This window comes from Trachurus japonicus, chromosome 8 (genome assembly GCF_045865225.1).
Source record: "Trachurus japonicus isolate A0001 chromosome 8, Traja_1.0".
NCBI lineage: Eukaryota > Metazoa > Chordata > Actinopteri > Carangiformes > Carangidae > Trachurus > Trachurus japonicus.
The window spans coordinates 28289922-28317253 of NC_140914.1; the positions used below are offsets into that span (position 1 = coordinate 28289922).

The window sequence follows — 27332 nt, forward strand, 5'->3', positions numbered from 1 at the left end:
AGTTATATCAAATTCATGTAGCTTTCCTATAATTCACCTATAAATTGTTGTTGTTGGTATTCGCAAGAAAAAAAGGCTATTATTTTATTGCTATTTCTTTAAGAAATCTGCTTAATGTTCTGTGCATAAAGAATTCACAGACAAATAAGAAATGATGGTGATTATATGGAGATTTAGAATGTATAACCTTTTGTAATTTCATAGTCAAGTATAAATATATCACATCAAGAAGGTTTAAGGTTATGAACCTGTCAGCCAGTGACACTTCCTGTGTAGAGTTTATATTTGTCCTCTTGTCTTTCCTCCAAGTGCCCTGGTTTCCTCCCACTCCAAAGATATTCAAAGGTCAAAGTACTGTATTTGTCATTGTCACAAGAACAAGGAGACATACAGTAATACAATAGCCTACAGCTCAGAGACATTAAAAAGTGTCCTGAAAAAATAAAGTAGGCCTAGCCTACAGCCATAATAATAAAGGTGGTTTGCTGCTGACGTCATGTTTTCATGTACAACATGCTGATAAGCCACAACCTTTTAGTAACTGTTCTAACACTGTGACTGGTGTACTGTGAATCTTCAAAGTGACCACCTCAAATATTATGAATAAAAATACAGCCTTAATAAACACTTATTGATTTGCCATTGGGTAAATCAACAGGGGTGTTTTTTTTTCTGCTCATTAGCTATACACCAGCCAGCACCACTAACTTCACTCGAGCAGCTACAACAGTTTAGACAGCAATGCAAATATAATTCCAATCTAATGATTTTAGAAAATAACATCACAGCCACAGAAAGGTGTCTGCAGATTAAGCAGATTTGAAACTTTGCTAATAATAATTGTAAGCTATTGGTAAAATAAAATTTTGAATGCAGGGGGGGGGATTAGTGAAAAATAGAGGAAAATTATTTAATTTGAGGGCTTGCAGTAGGAATAAAGTCCATTCAATTTAAGAACATTTAGGCTACCCTTAAAAAATATACTTCTGATTGATTTTCTTTTTGTAACACACACATATGCGCCAAGTGGGCACAAGACATAAAACATAACATAACATGACAAGGGGAGGATTGGGGTTAGGGACAGACAGCAGACAGCAGAGTCAATATAAGCACATCACATTTGCCAGTTAAGCGAATGTCTTCGACGCTATTATTTTGAAGGGCTCGAACCGGAACTGACGTTATTGATACGTAGGACGTCGGCGTAACATCCCACACCGCCTACCCGGCACAACTGGAAAGGTAAATAAATCTCTTTTTGAGTAGTTTTTACAAGTCAGAGTACCGACACAGGACAGACAGCAGAGAGCGAACGTACATCGTAGACGAAAATGAAGAGCGAAGCGGGTTGGCTGCTAGATATTGACTGGAAGCTAAAGCTAAGCTAACGTGTCTAGATGGGAAGCAGCATGGGCAAAGATACATACTATCAAAACACTTGTAACGAGACGGGTAACCAAGACAACGACCTCCTTCCCAACTCTTACCAGCTGCACTCGAACACAATGGCGCCTACTGCAAGCAAGCAGGCAGACTCGGGTGTAAAAACCATAGACATAATACAGCTAAAAACAGCTGTGGGCTAATATCTGTCCACTGTCCCTGATAGAAAACGTAATAAAACTGGTCCTGCGCACGGTGCACCTGTTGTGTAGTTTATAAAGCGTTTTGTGAGATGTAGGCTTACTTTAAAGCAACACTTACCTTTCTGGAACTTTTGCACATTTCTTTGTCTAAATTAAAAAGTGAGGAGTTGTCGTCACAGCTCAGAGCCCCACCCCCCTTCTCCGCCATGATGGAAGGATTCCGGTGGCAAAAGCCTTACTAGTCTATGGGCAAAACAAAATCGTCTACTCCGTAATTTACTGTTTTACAATGCCTGGAAATCACTGCTGTGTTAAAAACTGCTCCAGTGATTTACTTTCTCCTTATTCTTTCTTGTAATTTGTTGATCTGTTGGCGCAAAAAAGAGCTAGAATTTAGTCCGTCTCTGTGCTGTTCTGATGACGTTGCCCCTGGCAACCGATAGCGTCTCCTTCCATCATGGCCGACCGGACTGTAAAAAGCTCAAACCCCGCCCAGATTAGACCAAATCGGCACGTGACTCCTCACTCTCAATTAATAATCTGATGATACATTAAAATGTAAGAGAAACCCAACAGGGTTAAAAACTCATCATTTTTTCATTCTCATATAATTCTGAGAAAAGTCTGATCAATAATATTATTCGGTCCGATTAATAAGATTTGACGAGCGACCGAACCTACTTAATATGTAATCACTTTGTGCACCCCTCTCCTCCTCTCCCCCCTCCCGACCAGGAAGAACTCTTATTGACAGAGCAGTAGCAGGACACAGAGAGCAGAGGAGACTAGAGTCACAACACACACTAGAAAGAAGGTTTTTGGAAATAAATAGTTTTTTAAAAGACCAATAACTGCAGCCGCAGCTGGTCGTGGAGTTTCATGTCTGATATTGTAACGTTATAGTGAGCAGCCCCGAGTGATACGTAAACACAGGAAGTCACATCTATAAAGTATCCAGTGCTAACGGCTAGGCTACTGTTAGCTCTGTGCTAACGGCTAGGTTACTGTTGGCTCTGTGAGTTCTCAGCAGTCCGGACCCGGTGGAACTCCGGACCGGCGCGGCTCGACTCGGCTCGGTCTGGATTTATTTTGGCCCTGAACCAGCGCATCAGGTGGCGCTGGTCCGGCCGCCAGCCCGGCTGGTTGAGAACTGTAATCTGTAACAATCACTTCCCCTGTGTCTCCAGTAGCAGTAGGCTAACAACAGTTTATTATAAAACTCATCAGTCATCATCACTGAGTCCGTTTATATGGTTTAAAACTCCGGTGTTGTGTTGTTCCCGTTTCACTCGCGTTCCTGTTCTGTTTACTGTTGCCATGCCAACGCATGCAGCAGGGAGGGAGGGGGCTCGTGGAGATCATAGACTGTAAAAAAAAAATGGACGTAGACCGTTAATATAATACATCCATGACGTAGACTTCCGGTCTGAAAAGTGAAGCCAACGCGGAAGTGACTTTACGTGCAATCCCAGCCGCATCCTGCAGGGGGTGGCTGCAGAAAGCCCTGGTTCCAATTCACTCCCATTCATTTTCAATCATGAAATACTCGCTCAATAATTTTTTTTCTCAACTGATAACGGTCTAAACAGCTAAAGTTTATCATCCTTAAATATGACCTGGTGGTCCTTCTGAAAAAAAATCTATAATTATTTAGATATTAGTCCTTCCTGGTTGGTATAACTGACCAATCACCTTCCAGCACGGAATATGATTGACAGCCTGATGACTGAGACGTCACAGGTCAGACACAGTGGATCAGACACCGAGGATTAATGGTACAGACACACCAACTCCGGCGGTGACGGATCCCGACGCAACGAATCACCGAGCGCCATAGGCGTCATTTACACTGGGGACGCTGGGGACATGTCCCCACCACTTTTTGTCAAGAACAATTTTGTCCCCACCACAAAATTAACTTAACATTATCCTAATGAAGAATGACGAAAAAAAACGTTGATAAACTATGACAAAATAGGCAGCTGAAACAGTGTGCACGGCACAGAGCTTCTGCCGGAGCCAATAACTCGCAACAATGTAGCTTCGATTAAAGAGTTCTCACAGCCCGGAGCGGGCGCTGCGCGCGTCCTCACAGGCGCTTGGCTGGTTACACAGGGAGCTGCTTCTCTCTCTCCGCGCCAGTAAAACACCGACTCCACTCGTCTGTACTCGGTTTTCCACACACACAGGTCTGTCTCTAGCTCTGTATATGGATGTGTGTGTGTGTGTCTCGTGTGCAGACGCAACTGACAAATATTTATAGACGGACAAGCAACAACTTCATTACCGGTAATCATCATTTTATTTTGAAAATTGACCGGATTCTCTCGCCTTTTCTGTGCCCGACTTCCTGTCTGGTACGATCCGTCTATCCAGCTTGACAGACGAAGCTCACGGCTCGCGTGAAAAATAGAACAGACGCCGAACTGAAGGGCGGCAGCGCACGAGCCTCCACGCGGGGTCGATTGTACCGGATGAGACAGAACCCGATATATGCTTATTGCTTAATGTTTGGGTGCAAAGTCACTGTTAACAAAATCAACATCTAATCTGTCCCTTCAAAATAAAGTTAGTAACGTGTCTGTTTGGAGCAGCTGCTGACAGTGACAGTTCCTCATCACTAAACCTGAGCCACCATCCGATCCTTCCTCACGTCGTGACGACGGGACAAAGTCTTTAAATTGGACATATTGTATATTCTGTGTTTTTCCTCTCTATAACCGTCTCGTTTCAGTTTTTGCCGGTTGGCAATCATCTGGTGTGCACCCGCTGTTTCTCTGTTTCTCACTCACTCTCGACGCGCATAGATGTTATAAAAAATAAAAAGGAGAAAACACAGATGCGCAAATTGAAATGACCTACTGTAGTGTAATCTAACAAGTGACCACAGCTGATCACCAGCTTGTCATGCCACACCTGTCACGTCTCTAAACACAACTACGGGCTTCTTGTTTTTCCTTTTTTTTTGCTGCGGTCCGGCGGAGAATTAAAAAAAAAAAAAAAAAAAAAAAGCTCGTGAGTCCAGCCGCATCGGGTCCAGGGTCCTGGCTTCAACACTGGTCGGACCTGGTCGGGTCTTTGCTCATTTATTTGCTCAAACTTGGAGCCAGACCCGGTCCAGTATTGGAGACCAGAGTCTCGTTGAGAATGGCAGTCTATGACGGTCTGGGAGACGGTGTCAGGTGCGGTGCGACGGCGTCGGGGGTGCGGGTGCAGGGGTGCATATGGTCATTGTCCCCACCACTTTTCAAAGTAAACTGACGCCCTTGCCGAGCGCACCGGCGAGTGGGCGGGTCTGTGTGACGTGGTGCGGAGCTTGAGCTTCGCTCTGCCGTTTCCAACATGGCGGCCGGGTCACAAACGATCTCATTTTACAGTTAAACAACACACTAAAGTATGTTTCTGAAAACATTTGAGGCAGGAAATGTGTAGTAACAGAATCTGGATTCATATTTGATCAACACTGCCTAGTTTGATCGTTTGAACAAAGTTTCTGAGCCGGCCGCATTGCGTTGGACGGACGTCATTTGCATAAAGTTCAATCTATCCAACTTTATGCAAATTCATGTACGGCGACGGGGCCGTCAACTCGACGTGCTGTGTCCATCATGCACCGCGCGGCCGGAGCTCCTGCTCTACATAGACAATGAATGGGATCCGTTGACTTGACGTCCGTTGCCGGAGTTGGTGTGCCTGTACCATAACACCGGAGGGGACCTCCCGTCGTTTGCGTATTGTGTTCAGTCAGTTTTAATTTAATTTCTGATATTTTGTCGATATGTGTGGATGATAGATAGCACAGGTGCAGTGCTGGCAGTTAATTAATTTCACCCAAGTTTTCATTTCACCTCGTCCGACGGTGCTAACAGACCCGGAGGGAGCTTATATCACGGTTCGGTGAGTATTTTTTTCTTTTTCTGAACGCATAAAATTATATTTAATTTGTTGTATATTCCAGAAGACCACTGATTACTTTCCCATGTTCTCATGTCTGTTCTGACCGGAGAACATGAGACTGTCACCGTCCAAGACAAGTTAATTTATAGTTAATGTGAATAATCGAGTCACACGGCTAACGTTAGCTCATACTCACTGTTAGCTCGCCGTTAGCTCCGTGTTAGCTCCGTGTTAGCCATGCTAACCGTAGCTCGTCTCCGACTTTTACCGGACCGGGATAAATCCGGTTTAATATTTAACGACCACGGCGTCATGTTGGCAGAACAGTGATCGGAAGGATCGGTCTACAAGCTGCAAAGCCCCCAGGTTTATCCATCAACTTGCTATCTTGCTGGTGTCATACTGTACTGATAAATACAACATATAGAGGTGGGGGCTTGTCATTTACTGCTGTAAATTCACACACAAATGTCTTTAATTGAAGCAGACAGTCATGCACCTGCCATGTTTTAATTTAAGTTCTTGTGTTTTACTGTGATTCTAAGGAGCCACAGTGGGAACTGAGTGACCGGTGCCAACAGAAGGAGGACATCATGTGAAGTTATGGAGCTGTGATGATGATGAAACCAGAAAACCTCTCATGAGAGAACTAAACAGACCAACTGTTTGTTTATTATTCCATGTTCACATTTGACCTCACACTTTTTAGGGTGACTAACTTAAAATTGACAGTGAAGATATTGAAGCAGCTATTTTCATAGTCCAATACAAATGCTTTATTCAGTCGATGATTGTTATCATTGAAAATGTAATAATAAAGAAAGTTACTGTGATTAAATTGTAGTATTTCTTTTACATATTTACCATAACCTCATGGTCAATGTAATGTGACACTTTGGTGAATTATTGTTTTCAATATCATAGATCAGTTGACAAGAAACATCAGGAAAGCACAAGCTCTGATATTCATCTCTATATGCTTTATTATTTCAAGGAGGGTAACAAGATTAAACATTTGTATTTTTCTTGTGTGTAGTGGAAGCATACATAGAAATAGTCCTGGAAAGTTTTTTCCTTAATTTATTATTGATTACAGCAGTGTGTTGTGACTCGTGGTGTTAATGTTACTGTAAAGATCTGGCCCATTAAAAATCTGTAAAGCAAATCTTAGTAAATAAATTAATTTCATGTTTAAACTGCACTAGTAATTTCAGCATTTCACAGCACTGAAAACGTTTTATAAGCTGTGGATGATGTAAAGGTGAGCCATACTGTCAAAAGACAAGCTTGTATTGTATTAGCTGAATTTCCAGTACATCTACATGTTGGTAACCTGCAAAAAATATGTGCATATATAATAGGAATGTAAAATAATAGCTAATAGCTGGGTGAATGCTGTAACGTGGTCGACAGGTCGGAGCTCCAGCAGCCGATCATCGGTGATGCAGGTGAGGTAACATCAAGTCCAGGAGCCGTAACCCACCAGTTTCAGTCCATGACAGTTTAATGTGTTGCAGCTTTACAGACAGACAGACAGAAACTAGTCTCTGGGTTCTGTAAAACAATTTAAAACAATATCAAAATACGTTTCACAGCTTTACATTAGCGTATTAATGCTAACATCGGCTACAATAACGTGACACATTACTCCTCATGGGATCTATGTAGGCTAGTTCAAACATGGACATGTATTTAATAAGCTTCTGAGATTACTTTCACCGTTAAAGAGGAACTAAACCCCTAAACCACTTTTTTCTGCTGAAAACAAATGTATTTGGGTATAAGGTAGTGTTGTCAGTTGATTTTGACATTTTAGTCAAAATATTTCAATTTGGTGTATTTTGTAGTAAAAATGTAGAGTGACTGCCCTCTATGGGTTGAAACACGGCTATTACAATCGAATTTTTCTATTGGCTGAGATGGAGGCAGATGACGTTTTGGAGGCAGCTTTCGTCACCGGCCACTAGCTCCCCGGCCAATCAGCACTGGCTGCTGCCTGCCGCTAACGGTTGCTAGGCACTCTAGCTGCTCTGCTGCGGCTAACGGCTGCTAACAGCTGCCTGAACGGGAATCGTTAGTGCGGCAGGTGCTAACGAGCCGTTAACGAGCTAACGAGCCGGCGGATCAGCTGTAGATGCTGTGTCACAGCTCTAGCGTCCTCTCCTAGTAGTGTCCACGCTACTAGTGCTGTTAGAGTAGCTCGTTAGTAGCTCGTTAGCGTTAGCAGAAGTGTCGATGTGTGTTTATTACTTTTTTTTCTCTTTTGTGTGATTTCGCGGGTGTGAATGGGGCGCAAGGGGGAGGGGGGAGGGGGGATCGGAGAGTGCTCCTGGAGTCTCGCCCATAATCAAGGCATTTTTTGAATTTCAAGCTTAGAGCACGTCATCCAAAACTGAGGGGTTTAGTTCCCCTTTAAATATAAAGTTTACCTCGAGTTGTAGATGCTAACGGTGTTAGCAGCGTAGCCGCTCGGCAGTTAGCCGGTGTTGCTGGGTGAATTAGCAGCCTCGGAGACACGGGTCCGACCCGCCCCTCGACCTCCTTAGCTCCGCCCCCTCGTCCAAATATGGTTTCTTCTGGCTCCAAAAATCAAAAATGGCGGCGCCCTGAAAGCCAATCTCCGGGCTTCACAAACGGCCCTTCACAAACCAATGGGTGACGTCACGGAGGGTTGCCACTTGGTGGAGATGCGGCAGGAGGGAGAGGTGGGTGGGACTTGTGAGGGAGGTGGAGCTGTTGATTTTCAAATGTTTGTGCTGTGCTGAGTGAAATGCCAGATCGGTAAGTATTGCTTTAAAGCAGAAGTAAGCGATCCGGTCGTTTTCGCTAATGCTGCGTTCCAGGCAGGCTTTTGAAATCGTAAATTACAGCTTCACAACTTACGACTTTGTAGCGTTTCAGGCAACCCACTCATGTTTTTCCGACCTGTTTTACCTGTGAAAAGTCACTATAACGGCAACTCGTAACTTCTGACCTGTCAACTCGTACCAGATCAAACTGATACAACTTCACAGGTCGGAAAAACACGAGTCTACGAGTTTCCTTGAACGCACCATAACAGTCCTCGTCCCTACGTCGCTACATTCACGGCGTCCCTTGGCTGCACACACAGCCCTGCATGCCGTTCTCTCTCCTCATTGGATAAAAACTGTAGGATACGATAAATGTTTTCTTCTCGGCTCAGAGCAGAGCAGAGTGACTGACAGACCTGTGTTTTGGTTCAAACACTCTATGTAAGTGATTGCTGTCGGAAGATATAACTATTTAAGACTTATATTAACACAAATATATCACTTACTTCTGCTTTAATTGTTGTTGTGCACGTTACTAGTTAGAGCCACGTTAAGTCACCTTGACTCCATGTCACTGGAAACTTCAAATCAAGTCAGAAATCTTGGTGTAATTATTGATTCTGACCACTAACTGTGAAGCGCATTACCAAATCTGCCTATGGCCACCTGAAAACATAACAAGAGAGGGTTTTCTGTCTAAACAAGACATGAAAAAACATCTTCATGCATTCATTTTCAGCAGGTTGGACTATGGTGTCTTCACTAGTCTTAACAAAAAATAAATTAGACAGCTGCAGCTGATCCAGAATGAACCATATTACACCTGTCCTCTGATCACTACACTGGCTTCCTGTGCCTTAAAGGATAGACTTTAAAACCTTAGTGTTTGGTCTACAAAAAAAAATATTATAGATTCCCAGAACCAGAAGCAAACAAAGTGAAGCAGCGCCCAGCATTTCCACCACTAATAATAATAACAAAACAATGATAGAGACAAAACGATATATTTATCGAAAATGGAAAGTGTGGGTAACCCATTCATCTACATTAATATGAGACTTTTTTATAACCAAATACAAACTCCTCGTTGTCCCTTGGTTGAAAACATTATTATTTGATACAGCTTTTAGCAAAATTAAAGTATTATTTTAATGATTTAATTAGTCTAATTGCTATTATTGTCCTTTACTGTCTTATTTCTTTCTTTTCCTTTTAAACGTATTTTTCTGTTTTTTATTTTAAAGGGATAGTTCACCCTAGAATGATATTTCGCTCATTATCTACTCACCCTCATGTTGACTAAGGGCTGGAAGAAGTTTCAGAGTCCTCCGTCCCTTCTCTGAGTTACAGGGGGTCTTAGCGTAGCAGTGCATTTCAAAGCAACGGTTGTAAAGGGACACCAGAGCTCTTCGTAAAAAAAACACACACAAAAAAACATCCAAATACCTCCATGATGCTCGTATGTAATGTCCGTCTTGTGCTGAAGCCCCAAATTGCGTAATTGTCCCGAAAAAAATTAAATAAGTCCACATTCCAAGCATGTTTGTAGCATTAGCTCTGTGTCTGTTGTCCGGTCTTCCGCTGCCAGCGCGCATGCGCAACCAGACTGAGACTCGAGTCGGTCTCAGTGCGAACTTTGCGCATGCGCGCTGGCAGCGGAAGACCGGACAACAGACACAGAGCTAATGCTACAAACATGCTTGGAATGTGGACTTATTTAATTTTTTTCGGGACAATTACGCAATTTGGGGCTTCAGCACAAGACGGACATTACATACGAGCATCATGGAGGTATTTGGATGTTTTTTTGTGTGTGTTTTTTTACGAAGAGCTCTGGTGTCCCTTTACAACCGTTGCTTTGAAATGCACTGCTACGCTAAGACCCCCTGTAACTCAGAGAAGGGACGGAGGACTCTGGAACTTCTTCCAGCCCTTAGTCAACATGAGGGTGAGTAGATAATGAGCGAAATATCATTCTAGGGTGAACTATCCCTTTAATGTATTTCCATGTCTCTGTAAAGCACTTTGAATTGCCTGATGTATCAATTGTGCTATACAAATAAATTGCCTTGCCTTTCCTAAGTCGATAGTAAGTAGAGTTAGTAGCTATTGGTTGATTGATTTCCTAAACTTTTCACACAAATGAGTGCAATTTCTTATTCAAGTGTTTGATTATTGACTAATTATCATTTCTTATCCAGAACCATGACAACAGACTCCTCCCTCCTCAACTCTGAGCTGGAGTTACAGCAGCAAGAGGAGCTGTATCAGCAGCTGCTCTTACAGGTAATATTGCTTTCTAGTGAACTGGATTAAAGACAGACTGTGTCCCTTAATTATTATTAAAGTAAAGAAGCAAAAAGTTGGTAAACTGACTCTGTCAGATTACCCCTTGAAATCTTAGCCATAGTGGCAAAACCTTTGCGTGCGTAAAATTCAGTAATAACTCATTTTAAAGCATGAATTTAATTTTGTTTCTTCTCGCAATGGTTGCTAAGCCTAGTTTAAAAAGAATACTTAAGAGTGTTGGCTTGTTTAAACTCTTTCCAGGTGTTGGATGGGAAGATTGACACCACTTTGTACATGTACCTGCCTGGTCCAGACATTTGCATAGCTTACAGCTCTAATAACAGCTCATCAGTGTATCAAGTGGTAACACAATCTGCCTACTAGCATCTGTTAAGGTTAACATGGGAAATGGGAACATTTTCCAAAAACTAGATAATAATAGTTATTGTTATTTTCCTTATTTATCTTCAATAAAATGATTTCAAGGTAAGATGATCCACTACATGATCTGCGAAGATCGGTACTGTACTCTCTGCAAAAGCTAACTTCAGGGATTGTATTTACTTTGCTCAACGACGGAAATCTATCTCTAACACACAGTAGCAACTGCCCTTATCTGTCTCTATACATACATATATATATATAGTCTGCTGGCCAGGCCAGGGAAAACGTAATCAAAATGTCATTTGTTTGACACAGACGTTCAACACTAAGTACTTGGAAATTATGCATGTCAATATACTATGTTTTATTTGATAAAGAATTATTTAGTCTACATGAAAACATAAATAGAATCTAATTACCATACTTTTGCAAAATGGTTTTGCTAGCCTGCCTTTTGTGGAAAGCACTTGTTTTAACTGTAAGACTTTCCCATGGGTCTGAAATAAATGTGTGGTTATTTGTTTTGTTCTAGACTATGGGGAACATGCAGACTGATAATCCAGACTATAAAGTCATTAAACCACAACCTGGTAAGTGTGTCCACAGCACAGATGGCATCAAATGTCGCTCACACGCAAGCAGCGTTATTTATTTATTTTTGCAAGAGTCTGAGATCTGATTGATGTTTTCCTTTCCAGGGATGTGTGTGAAAACTGTTTTGGAGCCAGACAAGCAGAAGGTCTTCATCAACATCTGTCAGTCTAACTCAGTCCCGCCTCCTCCTGAACTCTCAAGAGAAGAGCTCGTGGACCTGCTCCAATCAGAAGATCCCAGCGGCTACAGAGTTCCCATGAGCCTTGGCGAGCCACACACAGAAGTAGACAACAGTATGTTACCTAACTTAAGCATGATATTTTTGTTGGCAAGCAAATATATCTTACTTCTATATGTGGTAAATCAGGTGAATGTTATAAATTAGTTGTCCTCACATTAAATGAGCAAACAGGCAAAAAAAAAAACCTAAAACAACTTCAACTAATTATAATAGCTGTGCTCCTTCAAGGTGTAAATGTTTCTGCAAGCTTAGTTACAGTGAAGAACATTTTGACAAAAAACTTAAAAAATTGAATTTTACATGATATATTTTGTTAAGATAGGGTGCCGGCAGCAATAAACAAATAATCATGTACTTGGAAAGGACATCTGACACAGTTGGACAATCAAGGCACTGAATTCCTGGCACAGATGAAGACAATTCTCTTGTTAGATGCTCAGATGGTCACGTGTTGACCTAGCTCCTCGAAGCCCATCAGTGATCAAAGGAAGTGCCTCACTTCCTCACCAACAGAAACAGCAGTACCACTGACATTCCGGTCCAGGCTACTGGTTGTGTTTTGGGGTGGATAATGTTTTCCTTACACCTCCTCTTCATACCAGTAAATCATCATTTGCCAGATTGTAATTGTTGATCACAGATACCGTCATAGTTCCGACCATAAATGATGCCAACTAGGGATCCGGCGGCGTTATTCCCATGACCCGCCGGGCAGCGTCCAGGAAACCGAAACTAGGAAATGCTGGGAGAGTCGACCACTAAATAATAATATCAAAATAAGTTGGTAATGTAGATTCATCCACATTAATATGAAACTCTTTTATAACCAAATACAAACTCCTGAGGACTGAGGACTGAGGACAGCTGTAACGCTATGTGCTTAATGCAAAGGAGTGTTCTCTTGAGTTCCTCTGCAGACAGCCGACAGCTGCTTTCTTTGAGGTTTGAGAAAGACAGCTGCTCTTTTCAGTAATTTTCTGCTGCTTGTAAAACATTAACTTCAACTTCCTGTCATAAAAAATATTTGTCCTCGGAAATGATCTAACTTGGAGCTGGACAAGCCTCCTGTAACATCTTTGCTACACAGAGTTAACCAGCATATTGGTCTGCGATATTCATGAGACGGTTTGGGTTTAGATGGTGGTGGTGGTGGGGTATTTTCTGTAACTACAATTTACAAATGTGCCCTAAAGGCTTCACATGCATTTCAACTTTTAAATTAGCCCTAACATCTTGCCAGTTGTCTGATGTGCACCTCAGACCTTAGATCTGATGGGCACCCCAGTCTGCAGGCTTCCTCTACACCTTTTTTGGGGTATTGTGGGGGCTTTTTAGGCCTTTAATCAATAGGATGGAACTAATGCGCCCAGAATAGCACACTAGTATCCCCCCATACTTAATTACACCTGCTGGAAAGTTTTAAAAAGAAACTGAAGGAAGCTGTGATTTAGCAAGAAATTACGTTTAGCTCATTATATTCATTCGTTTCAAATATAGTATATATATATTTTTTAAAAACAGAGGTCAAATATAGGGCATACGTAGTTCAATATTTAAAACATGACCCCCACGGGAAAAACAACAACAACAACAAAAACATATAAACCCCACAAAGTTCTGCATTTTCTGTCACAGTTCTGTCTTTTATAGAGTATCTGATCCTTTCCAGATGAAGGGTGTCTGTCAGCTCCGTCAGCCAACTTTTCAGTGTAGGCAGGCACCTCTTTCCCTTTCCAACATATCAGAATCAGCTTCTTGGCTGTGATCAATCCATATGACAATGGAAGTTGTTGCGACATTCTTAAAGATCTCAACACGTCTGAAATACTCAGGATTATTAGGACTGGATCAGTTTGTATCTGTACTTTAAGCTCATTATATTCATTACAAGTGATTATAGTAGGTGCAGATTTTCTGGGAGTAGCAAATTGATCTGCTTTGTAGCATGTACAGATCTTGTGGGAGTGCAAAATGTTATGGAAAAATTTATAAATATGTGTGTTGTTTAGTTGCCTTCATGAATGTGATCTTGTGGTAGTAGCACAAATGTTACTGAATTATGATTTATTCATTGATTTAGTTGAGTTGCCATCAGGTGGATGCAAATCTGATGTAGCAAAAATCTGAACAAAACAATGATCTGCAATTTGTTCTTGTTCATATCTTAAAAGGATGCAGATCTAGTGGTAGTAACAAAAATGCTGTTGCTAAGTTAGTTTATTTAGTATATTTTCTTTTTTATATTTTTTTTTTATATTCAATCGGGGACTTTGAAAGTTAATGACTTCATGGATTTGCTTTTGGTGAGGATGCTGTAATGCTTTTTATTTTCTCCACTGGATTTAATGTGAACCACAAGAGGAATAGTCTCCATCTCAATGAAGACTAATGGGGATCCAAAATAAACAACAAGAAAGGAAATGGGGAGGCAGAGAGAGGGGTAATGACATGCAGCAAAGGACTGACAGTGGAATCGAATAGCCTCTGCATATGGGGCATCTGCTTTATCCACTGAGCTATATGACGCCACAGGCTTTCTCCACATCTTACAACAGAATTATTAATTACTTCATAAAGTATTGATGGTAAGAAACTCCATCACTTGCAGTTTTAGATTAGTATTACCAACCATCCTCCTGTGCCTCCCACATTCAGACTGCTCTTAGTGTTCTCAGCCAGTGGTTTCAACAACACCCTTGTTCATGTTGGCACCAGCAAGTGAGAGACCAAAATAAAGCCCATTCAGCATGTCTGATATTGTTGATGAGTCACCATTTACTAACTGTGTCTGGTCCCTCCCTTATGCATAATCAACGTTCCCGTAGCGCTGTCCAGGGGACCCAAGGAAGCAACAGTGTGAATAAATGAATAACACATGGAAGTTTATTAACATTGGCCCCAGTGGCACAATTGAATAGCTCCTGAAGGGAAATTGAACAAAGGCTGGCTGACCCCCACATCTCCTCCAAATATGGAACATACACTCCAACTAAAATCCAAGATGAAGCAGTTCAAATCCCTGTAGTAGGGTCACAAAACAGACTCCCCCAAACCAATGGGTGACGTCACGGGTGCATTCTTTTTACCGTCTATGGAGTAGAACAGAGTGCATCACGCATGAACAATAAAACACTGCACGTAACGTAACACTTCCCATAACTGCTCCTCCTGGTCCACTCTTTGTGTCTGTAAGTGAATCCAGATGATGCAGCTGTGGATCCCTCTTCCTCTATGTGTTTTTTTTTTTTTTTTTTTGCTTATGAATAACCCTTTTGTGTCGTTTTTTTAATTTATTATTATTATTATTTTATTTATTTATTCTAGGACAGTTATTTTTTTCAAACAAAAACCCCCAAAACGAAAAAAGAACAAATATAGACAGAGAATAAAAGTGCATTAGTGCAAAATGGAGAGATCATTGACACAGACAATGAGTTACACGTTAAAGAATATGAAGTCCACCTTTCTCAGTACTTTGTCTACTGTTCAGCCCGTAGTCTTAGGGTGAAGGTCAGTTTTACCATGCATTCTATTTTGTTAACAATGGTGATCCAGTCATTCCTTGATGGCAAAATTGTCTGCAGCCATTTCCGGGCGTGTAATGGCCTTCTTGCTTGCAGCTGATAGCACTTTTTTTTTTGTGAACGACTGTTTTTATTGGCATAATTTTCATATATCAAGGTCAAATATTATCAAGAGTACAAACATTTTAACATAACAGCCGAGAGCAATATGACCAATTATTATGTAGATATATTTCACTGTAAACACAAAAAAAGGAGCGTCAAGTCAACCACACAAGTGGAGAAATGATGAGTACTTTGATACTTTACAGGAAATTACAATGAAAAGATTCTTCAGCCACACCAAGCACATGGTTATGATCTCTGCTGTGACCCATGCAAAACATTCTACCAGGCATATGTTGAAGTTTGTGATGCACAAGCAGCTCAACTGGAATTAGAAACAAGAGAGCAAAGTGCATCTGATCTGTGGCACAACTGTAGAAAAATCAGACTTACAGCGAGCTCAGCAAAAAAGGTTCCTGTACATGCATCCATGACAAATTTCTTTGTGAACACATATACCCCTCCTTTCGTGGCAACTATGCAACTAACTATGGTAAGGAAAATGAAGTTAGAGCTTGCCATCAACTAAAAGAACAGGGCATGAACATTACTCACAAGGGCACTGTTGTAGTGTACAAGAACCATGACTGTCTGCCAGTCCGGATGGGGTCATTGACACACATATGCTTCTAGAAATAAAATGTCCTGTGCCAACCCAGCTCTCACTCACTGATCAGTTTAGTCAGAAATGCGGTGACATCAAACTAGTCGATGGAGAGCTGCAGCTGCGGAAAACTGGTAGCAGGGGATATTACATGCAAGTACAGCTTACAATGTTTTGCACAGGTCTAAAGTCTGCTACACTTCTGATCTGGACACCCAGTGAGCATGTTTCCTTAACAGTGCAGTAGGGCTGGGACGATATGCTTTTCTCCCGATTCGATTCATACTACGATTTTTTGGATGGTGATTCGATTTAAATTGCGATTCTATGATATTGCCGATTCTCTCGATTTTTAGTCTGCATTTTTAACATTTATCTGCACATAAATACTGTAGGAGCCTATAAATTAACATACTCCATTATAAAGTGAACTTAAACCCTTTTCAAAACATGTACTCTCTGTATGTAAAAAAGGCTAACAAATGCACATTGCACAATATTTAAAAAAAAAAAAAAAAATTTAAATATATTTTTTTTTTCAAAAAAAAAATTTGAATTTTGGGGGGAAAAAATCGTCAAAAAGATATTGCAATGTTTATGTGAATCGATTTTTTTCTCCCACCCCCACAGTGCAGTATGATGAAGTGTTTGTGAGGGAGCTAGTGAAGCGCTTGAGAGGTTTTTACTTCTCACGTATGCTATCTCGGCTCGTAGATGAATATGCTGCAGGCCGGTTTAAGCTGAATGAAAGATACATTGAGATAATGGACAAGGTTTAGTGCGAATCTGCACATGTGGCATGACCATAAATGTGTGCCATACAAAAAGAGAATTAAAAGGACATCTATATTCACATATCACATTTAAAAAGTTGATGACATGTTGCTGTAAACAGTAAATATATACAGTAATAGATATATGTTTTGCCATATTCCAAGGTTATTTTCCAAACAACAAAATTTAACGTAAGCATTACAGTCGGTTTGAAAAGAATTTTAAAAGTGTATCTTATTTAAATTAAATGCATAAGTATTCACATTCTGTACAACAGTTTAACATTCAACGATTCATTGTTTTAAGTGCTGGCACTAAATGTAATTTATGTAATGTAAAAAAAAAAGAATAAGTATTGACAGTCTATAAAAAAAATGCAAAGAATGTTCACATAAAATCCATAACTCCCTACATGTTTTGTACCCATACATTTTTCAACTATTATGACCACATTTCATTTGATAGTCCTGTACAGTATAGTGTGTGTGTATAGTGTGTACTCATAGCCCTGTTCGTATGGTCCACTCATGTTTATCACGTCCCATTAGTTTGAATCACGGATGAGATCCTCCCTTAAATTGACAAGAGCTGCACAGATTCTCAGAATTTTGTCTATTTCAGTCAGGACCACTATTGTCAAAATAATCTTTATTTACTTGCACAGTTTTATTTGGCGGTATGATACTGTTCTGGGACCCCCTGCTCTTCCACGCGCTTGCGTGGAAAGCCTGAGGCAGGAAGAGCACCTTCCTGCCCTTCACGAGCCATCATGAACGGCATAAGCAGGGAGCGCAGCAGCCAAGAAAACCCAGACAGAGCAGAGCAACCAACATGAATACAACGACAGGAGGAGCTGGGGTGGAGGTGGGTTGCGAAAGTGCCAGCAGCAGAGGAAGCAGGAAGGAGGGTCGGGCGAGAGCAGTTTAAATACCCCGCTCTGAATGCAATTTCCCAATAGGGAGCGGACACGCAGAGTCAGCTGAGCCATCAGCTGATCTGCGCCGGCGATGACAGCTATGCAGTTAGAGCTTGACGTTGTGGCCTGCCAGAACTAACGCTACGCTCAATTTTAGGAGCCATGGTGATTGGGACAACCTGTGAAAGTATTTTGTAAACTTTCAAACGTCTGATTGCTCTTTCCACATGAATTCTTACATCGTCTAGTGCATGTCACCTGTTCCTCAGTTAGTTGTCCACACTTCTTTGTAAAAGAAGGCATTACCAACTTTACCTTTCTCTCAAACAGCAAATCTTTTACGGTAAAGCCTCTATCTGCCATAACCTCATCTCCAGGCATCAAGTAATCCATGTCAAAGTCCATGGTGATGAATTTGTCACTACATCGCCCCCCATATGCAGAAGAAACAAACATAATCAGTCCACATGGGGCAACAGCTACCAGGTATTTCACTGTGTGTGAATAATAATGGCTGAATGATTCCCCTCTTGAATCAAGGTTATTGGGTTTTTGTAAAAGGCTCTCACTGCAGTCTACAATACAAGTTGTGTTCGGGAAGTTAAATGATGCAGGCATGGTTGCACGAATGGTTTCTCTTGGAAGCCATGGAATTAGAGGTTGCAAAACTTCCTCTAGTTTATTTTTTTCTTTCTTTTTAATAAAATCTCTCTCTCTCTCTCCTTCACAGACTCTCAGGGTTGCACAGCTTATGATGTGGTCATCAACCAGGACTTTTTCCAGCGGTGCCAGGTGTGTGTGCATGTGTATCTGTGCTTGTAAAAGTGTGGGAAAGTGGGTGGGTGGTCTTGTATTTATTCCTTCCACACACTTGCTAAGACCAGCGAGGATGTTGTTGCCAAAAAGACCAAAAATAGCCCTTTTTCACTACACAGTGTGTCGCCTCGACTACGGATCACAACCTGGTTTTCCACACAGCAGACATTTAACAGTCTGTCTGTGGTCGCTGTTGGCGGTGTGTTTTTAAAATTGACGGGTTTGATTCTCGTCGTGTCAGACGCATGGATCCATGGTCGGACGTCGCGCTTGTCACTCTTCCGGTGACAATGCTCTGGCCAATCAGTGGAAGGCAGTCGGTTGACGTCACGTTTATAGATAGATAGATAGATAGATAGATAGATAGATAGATAGATAGATAGATAAAAACATAGATAAACACAATCTGAAGAAGGACATTTTTAACTCTGTTGGTTTGAGGCAAGTGGAGGCAGTCTTACCACTCAAACACAGTCTATTAGTGTAATGAAAATGTTTTGTTTACCTTTGCAATTCAGACTCAGCGCAAACAGTCTGGATTAAATAGAGGGTTTTTTTCTTCTTCTTTTTTTTTTTTTTTTTTTTTAAGCAAACAAACTTACACCAAAAACATGTACCGTGCACCAAAGCAAACAGGCAAGCCGTTAGCCACTGCTAGCCAGTACAAGAGATTAAGATGAAAAAATCTGAAATAAAAAGAATCAAAATATACGACTGAATATAGTATTTTGTTGTTCTGATTATTTATACTTTTTCTAATCTTATATATTATCATATTTAGTCTGCTTCAGGAGCCAGCATGACTACAAGTGCAGTGCTGCATGAAAACCATCCCTCACATACAATATGTAACGATATGAAACATGTTTGTGTCTTGTAGACCGATGCCTTGTTCGAGCAATTTGTCATTCTGGTGTCTTTAGAGGGTTTGGAGAACAAATACAACCTGGAACTAAGTAGAGGTAAGTGTGTGTGTGTGTGTCTGTGACTGTGTTGATGAGTATGACATTTCCTGAAATGAAATGCAGCTTGAGCTTTCAATATTTCTGCAGACTGGAAGATCCTGAAGAACAGGAAGTTCATGGGCTCTGTCAGCGAGCAGAACATCAGGACAAAGAGCAGGCCGGTGATTGAAGAGCTGTCGCCTCAGTACGTCATCATCATCTGAACTCATCATGCACTCATGACCAGAAAACAGAGCCTGGAGCCGCCTATTGTAGAGATCTTCTTCTCAGTGTCCTCCTATTTAGAATTTTTGAGCAGGAATGCACTGTGTACCTCCAAACTCCTGGGGTCTCATTTATCAACGGTGCGTAGAAAAGGTTCTAAATTTAGAATGTGTGTAAGTACAAAAAAATCCGTATTTATCAAACGTGCGGACACCGGTCGTACGCACACTAGTAAGTAATCAGTGATGATAAATCCCACCTGTTCCTAACTACCATGGTTAGGGTCATTTGCATTCAGAAACGCCTCCAATTGACTATATATGGTAGCAACAATCCCTTTAATAATGCGTGAATGGATTTTTTCCCCCACACCAAAATCATGGCAAAGAGGGCGGAGAAGAGGTGTTTCTCTGATACCAAGATTGAGGTACTTGTAGGAGAAGTTGAATCAAACAAAAAAATACTGTTTGGAACACTAAATGCTGCAGGTGTGACCAACAAAAGAAAAAATGCTGCGTAGGAGAAAGTAACAACTGCTGTTAATTGTGTTGGGTCAGAGGAAAGATCACTGAGAAATAAAAAAGCTGTCTTTTATATGAAGGTAGATTTGTGTCTTTATTCTTCAATCAAAAAATATATTTTCAATAAAAAAAACATTCACTTCAATAATAAAAAAAAAGTGTTTTTTTTTAATTGAAAATATATTTTTTGATTGAATAATAACGACACAAATCTACCTGCATACTTTTATAGCTTGTCACACCAATCATTCAAAATGTCTGCTAAATTACTATTTTATATTTTTCTTAAATTAGGAAACAGGGAACATGTGTGAAGTTTGGGATTGCTGAACACTGTGACTCCTCCACTGGGTTCTATTTGTAGTTTCACTGCTCTACCACTAGATTTTGTGTATGCATGGTCAGAGTTGTGCTTAAATTTACACACGTTCCTACAGTAAGCACAAGTACAAGTTGATAAATTCCATACTTTGTGTGGGAATGTTCTAGGGCTGAACGATTTATCGTTTTCTGATCGAAATCGCGATTTCAAACAGCGCGATCACGTGATCGTCAAAGCTGCGATTTTTTTTAGTGCTCCTGACTGACCTAGGATCTGTTTTCGACTATTTCACACATGCATGCCGTCTCCGTGCCATCCTGCCACTTCTGTCCCATATGATGGTGACTGTCGTTCACACTCCAACACAGTAGGTGGCGGTACTGCACCTTAATGTTGGTGCGCCGGCCGCCAGAGAAGAAGAGCGGCCGGCTGCAGCATGCAGAGATCACATGATCACAACAACAACACAGACACGGGTGCATGGACAGGTCACGCTTGCCCGCTAATACGCTATATTGCTCTAAAGGTCGGTGGTCAGATTCTTCTGGAGGAAGACCAGGTGGTCCACATGTTGTGCCGTGTTACGGTCAGGTTACGGTGCGTTCACACCGGGCTCGAGTAACAGTGCTAAAGCCAGCATTAAATTAACGATGCTAATTTATGTTAGCCTGTCTATGGCGTTTTACATTATACGTTAGCATTAAGCTAGCGGGCTTTATGCTTAGTTGTGACACTGGCTGTGTGTTTTGAACGTTGTTTCAAACTATGTGGGTTTGATTAAACATCTTTGATGCTTAAATATTGCTGCTTAATATATTGCTTTACTCCTCTTTTTATTTTATGTGGGCCATTTTTACTGTAAGGCAGGCTATAATCTTCAATTTGGAGTGACAAATAAAACCTTGAAGCAAGAAGATTTTTGCCTTTTGTTTGACATTGATGTACATACAGTAATTCAATAACAGTTGTAAATAAGGTTTAATTTTTAATATTTTACAGTTCAAAAGTAAGCTCACTACTGTCTGTCCCATAGAAGAACATGACAGCAGCAGCCTGTCAGTCAGCAACAGGAGGATCTCCTTTGTATTAGAATTTGAAAAATATAAATCGTTTTTTTTCCACCACCCCTAATATCGGATCAATATCGGTATCGGGCCGATATTGAAGGCTGCAATATCGGTATCGTATCGGAAGTGAAAAAGTGGTATCGGGACATCCCTAAATGTTACTGTACATTATGTATATTGCACTGAAACATGATTTGAAGAAAATCGTGAAACAAATCGAAATCGAAAAATCTGCCAGAAAAATCGCAATTAGATCTTTTCCTAAAATCGTTCAGCCCTAGAATGTTCTTACGCACTCATTACGCACACATTTGTGCGTACGCACGGTTGATAAATGAGGGCCCTGGAGACTGGTGTAGAAACAGAGAGATATAGTGACAACTGACAACACTATTGTAGGGTGTAGTCTAAGATAAGAGACAAGATAGATTGACAAACATGGAGTTTATACATTTATAATTGATGATAAAATATTTCACTCCCCTTTTACAGAGAGAGTTCTGCTGATACAGCCAGAAGGTAAATCTTCTTTTTACCTTTTTTTTTTTTGAGTCACTGATACTTGGCTCACCCATTTACATCCCCTCTCACTTTATCTTTGAACATTTGTCTTGCTTCTTTCCTCATATTGATGGCTGTCCTCCTATTTTCTTACTCCACACCCCCTGACTTGCACCCTTTATTTTTGCCTTTCCGGTCATCATTCACTCTCTTCAGACCAGAGTTTTCTTTGTTTGTGGAGCCCCCTGCTGGTGTCCCTAAGGACCTGATTGCAGAAATAAAGCTTCCCGGGGTGGTGAGACTCACTCACACACACACACACACGCACACACGCACACACACACACGCACACACGCACATACACACTATGTACAACACTCGTGTCTTCTCCTCAATTCAGGCATGAAAATCACTCACCAAAATAGATGACCTACCTGAATCGTGCAGATCCGATGAGAAAATATTTTTGAGGGGGGGGGGGGGGGGGGTCAAGTGGCAAGTGATCGGGAGTATAGATTACGAGAGCCTTGAATTGAGAAGAGAAACAAAGTAGAAGAAGAAGAAAACACCCACAAGCGCGAGAGCACCCTCTTGGTTTGTGGTGTGCAGTCCAGAGCGGCAGCGGTGACGCCGCTGCGTGAAGTCGCCACATTGTAATTTGAGCCGTTACAGCGCGATCTGTCCATGTGACTGTGTTTGTGTGTGCACACCAGCGCGCTAGAGAGAGAGACGGGCCGCCACAGACTCGTTAATTAATGCAAGTTGGTTGATAAGTTTCGTTTTTACCACCAGTAGTATGCATGTGCGCTTCTCTCTCTCTCTCTCTCTCTCTCTCTCTCTCTCTCTCTCTCTGTGTGTGTGAGTGAGTGAACAGAGAAAGAGCGTTATGCGGAGATGAATTAACGAAACGATATTGCGTTGATGGGAAAAAAAAAGCAGTGCGAATTTGTGGCTTGGTCTTGATTCTGTGGCGCTGCACCACATTGGTCTACGTATGGGAAACAATAGGTGTGTGTTTGAGTAAAATGGTCGTTTGTGTTTCATTCTATAAACTACTGATAACAATTTCTCCCAAAAATTACAACTGGTCAAAATAACAAAAACAGATGCAGTGTTTTCAGACCTCAAATAATGCAAAGAAGTTGATATTCATTTTTAGACAAGACCACTAATGTTTTAATTTAGGAAGAGTTCAGATTAATATTGATGTAAATTTCAATTTTAATCCTGCAGCAGCAGTGATTGATTATTTACTGATGCATAATAGTTCTAAGATTTTCTTCTAAAATAAAGTCAATAATGACATTTTTTGTGTTCTCTTTGTATTTGGAAAAGTATCAAAAAACATGTTGGTACCAATACCGGTACCAACATGTTGGTATCGTAACAATAACGTTATATAGCATAATGTGACCATACTTTATTATACACTCATACTGTCTTGTAGTTCTGCTTGAATAATTTCTTCTCAAAATGCATCAGATTGATGCTTTCAAATATGAAATATTCAAAATTTTCTTCCGGGGGAGCATGCCCCCGGACCCCCCTAGAGGGGTCAGGTCCTTCTCACCTTTTTGACCCATGACCCATTTTCATGCCTGTCAATTAAACATCTGATCCCTTCAACCCTTATGGAAATATTACTTGGAAGCAGAATATAAATATATACAAATATAGCTTTATTTTACAGACTCCAAGTCAATAATTGACAGGCAGACAAACAAATAGACAGATAAACAAAGACACATAGACAAACAATATAGACAGCACACAGTCTGTCCACACACAAGCTAAAAACTATATAGTGCCATATAATGGAGAAGGCCTAATTAAAGGCAACAACACATAATTGGACAGCGAGACATCCAACTGAATTGCATAAATTGTGTGTGGAAAAATATGTGACAAAAGCAGAACAATGACAAAGAAAATATAGTCTAAGAGCGAGTGTAGCCGATTTTAATCTGGCCCTCTGCGTTGTGTTTCGCTACGGACTGGCCCAGGTGGGGTTCGAACTAGAGATGCACTGATTCAGTTTTTTCCGATCCACCGATACCTGGGCTGAGCGTATCGGCCGATACCCGATACTGATCCGATACTACTGTTGAATGAATGAACCTTATACCTTGCCATGTGAGTGAAGGCATCAGGCTTGACATAAACATTAAAAAAAAGGTAACAAATTAACACAGATATAAATGTACTTAATATTATTTATTAACAAATAACAAAGTGTACGTATTGCTGTGTATGATATTAATAAAAAAGAAATGACTGGATCGGAATGCTGGATCGGCCTCATTCATCCGATATCCGATCCAGCTAATTAGTCAATATCAGAGCCGATATCCGATCTGGGTATTGGATCAGTGCATCTCTAGTTCGAACCTTGGTCTCCGATGCAAACCGTTTTCCCAAGAGGTCAATGACAGCTTGGCAGTCGGGTTTGCATGTCCTTTATGGGTGAGTGCACCCGGACCCTCCGTTACACGAGTAGGGAAAGATAATTAGGTTCCTGTGGAGAGTAAAAATTCCCTCAGATTCTTTTTAAAAATGAAATGGGAGGTAATGGACCTCAGTGATAAGCTTAATTCAGTCCTGAGCTTGGGGCCTCTATAGGTAATGTTGAACTGATGATGTTCGGAAAGACGGTAAGAATAAGCTGTTATTACTAAGCCTTGTTTGATAGGAATGAATATCTGTAGTCGGACTAAAGAAATTATGAAAAGTAATAGGCAGATCTTGTTTCCTGTTAATAAACGTATGTATGCATGTTTGATAGGCATTCACTTTATCAATAGATAAGAGTCGATATTTCATAAAGAGAGGCGCTGATGGTGCATATCTAGTCGAGTGGGAGATCAGTCTCAACCTCTTCTGCAATAAGAGTAGCTGCCTAAACAATGTTGCAATAATTTAAATGAGGGAACAAGAAAGTATTATAGAGGGTAAAGTAAGCTGAGGAGTGAATTAAAGGGAGAACTTTCCTTGTGTGTGGGTCCTTTGTAGCCATCGTCTCGCTCTCTGGTTCTGGACGTTGGAGAAGACCGACTGGTGCTGACCGCCCGGCCCTCCCTCTTCGAGCTCGACATCTTCCACCCGTTCCTCATCAATCAGGAGAACACGGTGGCACAGTACAACAAGAGCACCGAGGTACACACCACACCGACGCACACTCACAGTGAGGTCGGCGGCTGCAGTCCACAGTCGCACACAAATTCACACACCATGATACTAATAGTTGAACAACCTACAGCTCATTTACAGGGCCTTGTGAAAAGTATTCACACCCCTTCAACTTTTCCACTTTTTGTCACATTACAACCACAAACTAAAATGTATTTTATTGGGATTTTATGTTATAGACCAACACAAAGCAGTGCATAATTGTGTAGTGGAAGGAAAATGATACATGGTGTTCAAGACTTTTTACAAATAAAAGTGTGGCGTGGTGTGCATATGTATTCAGCCCCCCCGAGTCAATACTTTGCTGAACCACCTTTCACTGCAGTTACAGCTGCAAGTCTTTTGAGAATCTGCCACAGATTCATAAGGTCTGGACTTTGACTGGTCCATTCTCGCACATGCTTTGATGTAAACCACTCCGTTGTAGCTCTGGCTGTGTGTTTAGGGTGGTCGTCCTGCTGGAAGGTGAACTTCCGTCCCAGTCTCAAGTCAACAGCTTGTCCTCCAGGATTGTCCTGTATTTAGCTCCATCCATTTTCCCATCAACTCTGAGCAGCTTCCATGTCCCTGGTGTAGAAAAGCCTCCCCACAGCCTGATGCTGCCACCCCCATGTTTCACGGTTGGGATGGTGTGTTCAGATTGATGTGCAGTGTTAGGTTTCCGCCACACGTAGCGTTTTGCATGTTGAAAATTAACCGGGTGTTTTGTTTTGTATTTTGTACACGATGTCTCCTCAGACAAAACTTTAAATTTCTTTGGTTTTCTTGCTGCTTCTCACATAGGCGTTCACAACGACTTCCGTCTTTTTAACAAATGGCGAAAGGGGGAAGTGACGTCTGCCGTAAAGCAGTCAGCACATTTGTAGTTTCTTGTGTGGAGGGGCTCCTAGTACCATCCACCTGGAAGCTGCTTAGTGCCAGTTAAGGCGATACAGACCATAATAATACAGACCCCCTCAGGCCATGACAGAGGTGTCATTCAACCTGTTGTAAATCGATGTAACGTCACAAAAGTTCTGAAAATATTATATGAAGGTTAAAAAGTTACTTAGTGTTGGTTTAAGTTTGTGGTTGTAATGTGACAAAAAGTGGAAAAGTTCAAGGGGTATGAATACTTTTGCAAGGCACTTTACCTACATGAAGCCGCCATGAATCTGCATCTCCGACTCGGAAAGTCGGACAAATACCACAAACCCCGACATAACAAATCAAGATGGCCGCTACTCACGTCAACAGTAGTGAACACTGCAATTTTACTGTTTATTTTATTTCTCTGGTAATTGTTTCACATCCCGAGCTCCGAATTCCAGTGTCAGTGGGACGCAGCATAAATCCAGACCATAACACACATACACATACTGTACCAAAGCATCAACACACCTCAGACACTATCAACAGTGGGCATGGGTTGGATCATGTGTAAACAGTCATTGCTTACATTCAGTAAGTAATGCAGAACCAACAAACACCTCCTCACACACTCTACACTTTGTTTGTGTTTTCCTCAGATCCTGACAGTCACGATGCCTGTGGTGTCATCATGAAACTGGAGATGTTTTATTTGTTTTTTTTTGTCCAAAAAATGATGCTTTGCTAATAAAATAGTTTGTTTGAAGTCAAAGCTCTCTGTTTTATTTGATTCATGACTTAATTCCTGAGTCACCAGATCTCTGTGGTCTTAAAGATGACAAAGTGTTTTCCTTCAGGCAGGAACAGATATCTGGTCAATGAATTCAGACTAAAAGAATTCATACCACACATTTCATAAACACGGCATGTTTCTGGTTTAGACATCAGATGCTTGGTCTACTGGCTTTAGAAGTGTTTGCAAAGATCAGTGTATGTCAGGAGACGGCTCACAGATGGTCCAGTCAGAGAAGCAGATGGCTCTGGGGCCTCATTTATCATTGTGGGTACACGTTTTTTTACACGCTCTTTCCCCCATTTTGTGCGTACGCACTTTTCTCCGCCTAATTTGGGATCTATCAAACCAAAACCTGTCGGGAGAAAGTGCAGAAATTTACGACCAGTCTGACCATGG

At 41.2% G+C, this 27332-nt stretch overlaps 1 protein-coding gene across 1 annotated transcript; it reads left to right on the forward strand.

The window, feature by feature from the left end:
* The first annotated feature begins 1198 nt into the window (after positions 1–1198).
* Positions 1199–26912, forward strand: pih1d1 (PIH1 domain containing 1). Its single transcript, XM_085785460.1, has 11 exons — positions 1199–1245; positions 10480–10564; positions 11484–11541; positions 11650–11838; positions 18440–18501; positions 19406–19487; positions 19578–19674; positions 22097–22123; positions 22322–22400; positions 25115–25258; positions 26800–26912. The coding sequence occupies exons 2-11, from the start codon at positions 10484–10486 to the stop codon at positions 26833–26835; spliced, it is 855 nt and encodes a 284-aa protein (XP_085641586.1). The 5' UTR covers positions 1199–1245; positions 10480–10483; the 3' UTR covers positions 26836–26912.
* Positions 26913–27332: the final 420 nt, after the last annotated feature.

Coding starts and splice junctions, on each gene's coding strand:
- pih1d1 (XM_085785460.1), top strand. CDS start 10,484: ATGACAACAGACTCCTCCCTCCTCAACTCTGAGCTGGAGTTACAGCAG. Junction 10,565..11,483: donor ATCAGCAGCTGCTCTTACAG/GTAATATTGCTT, acceptor GTTTTGTTCTAG/ACTATGGGGAACATGCAGAC. Junction 25,259..26,799: donor AGTACAACAAGAGCACCGAG/GTACACACCACA, acceptor TGTTTTCCTCAG/ATCCTGACAGTCACGATGCC.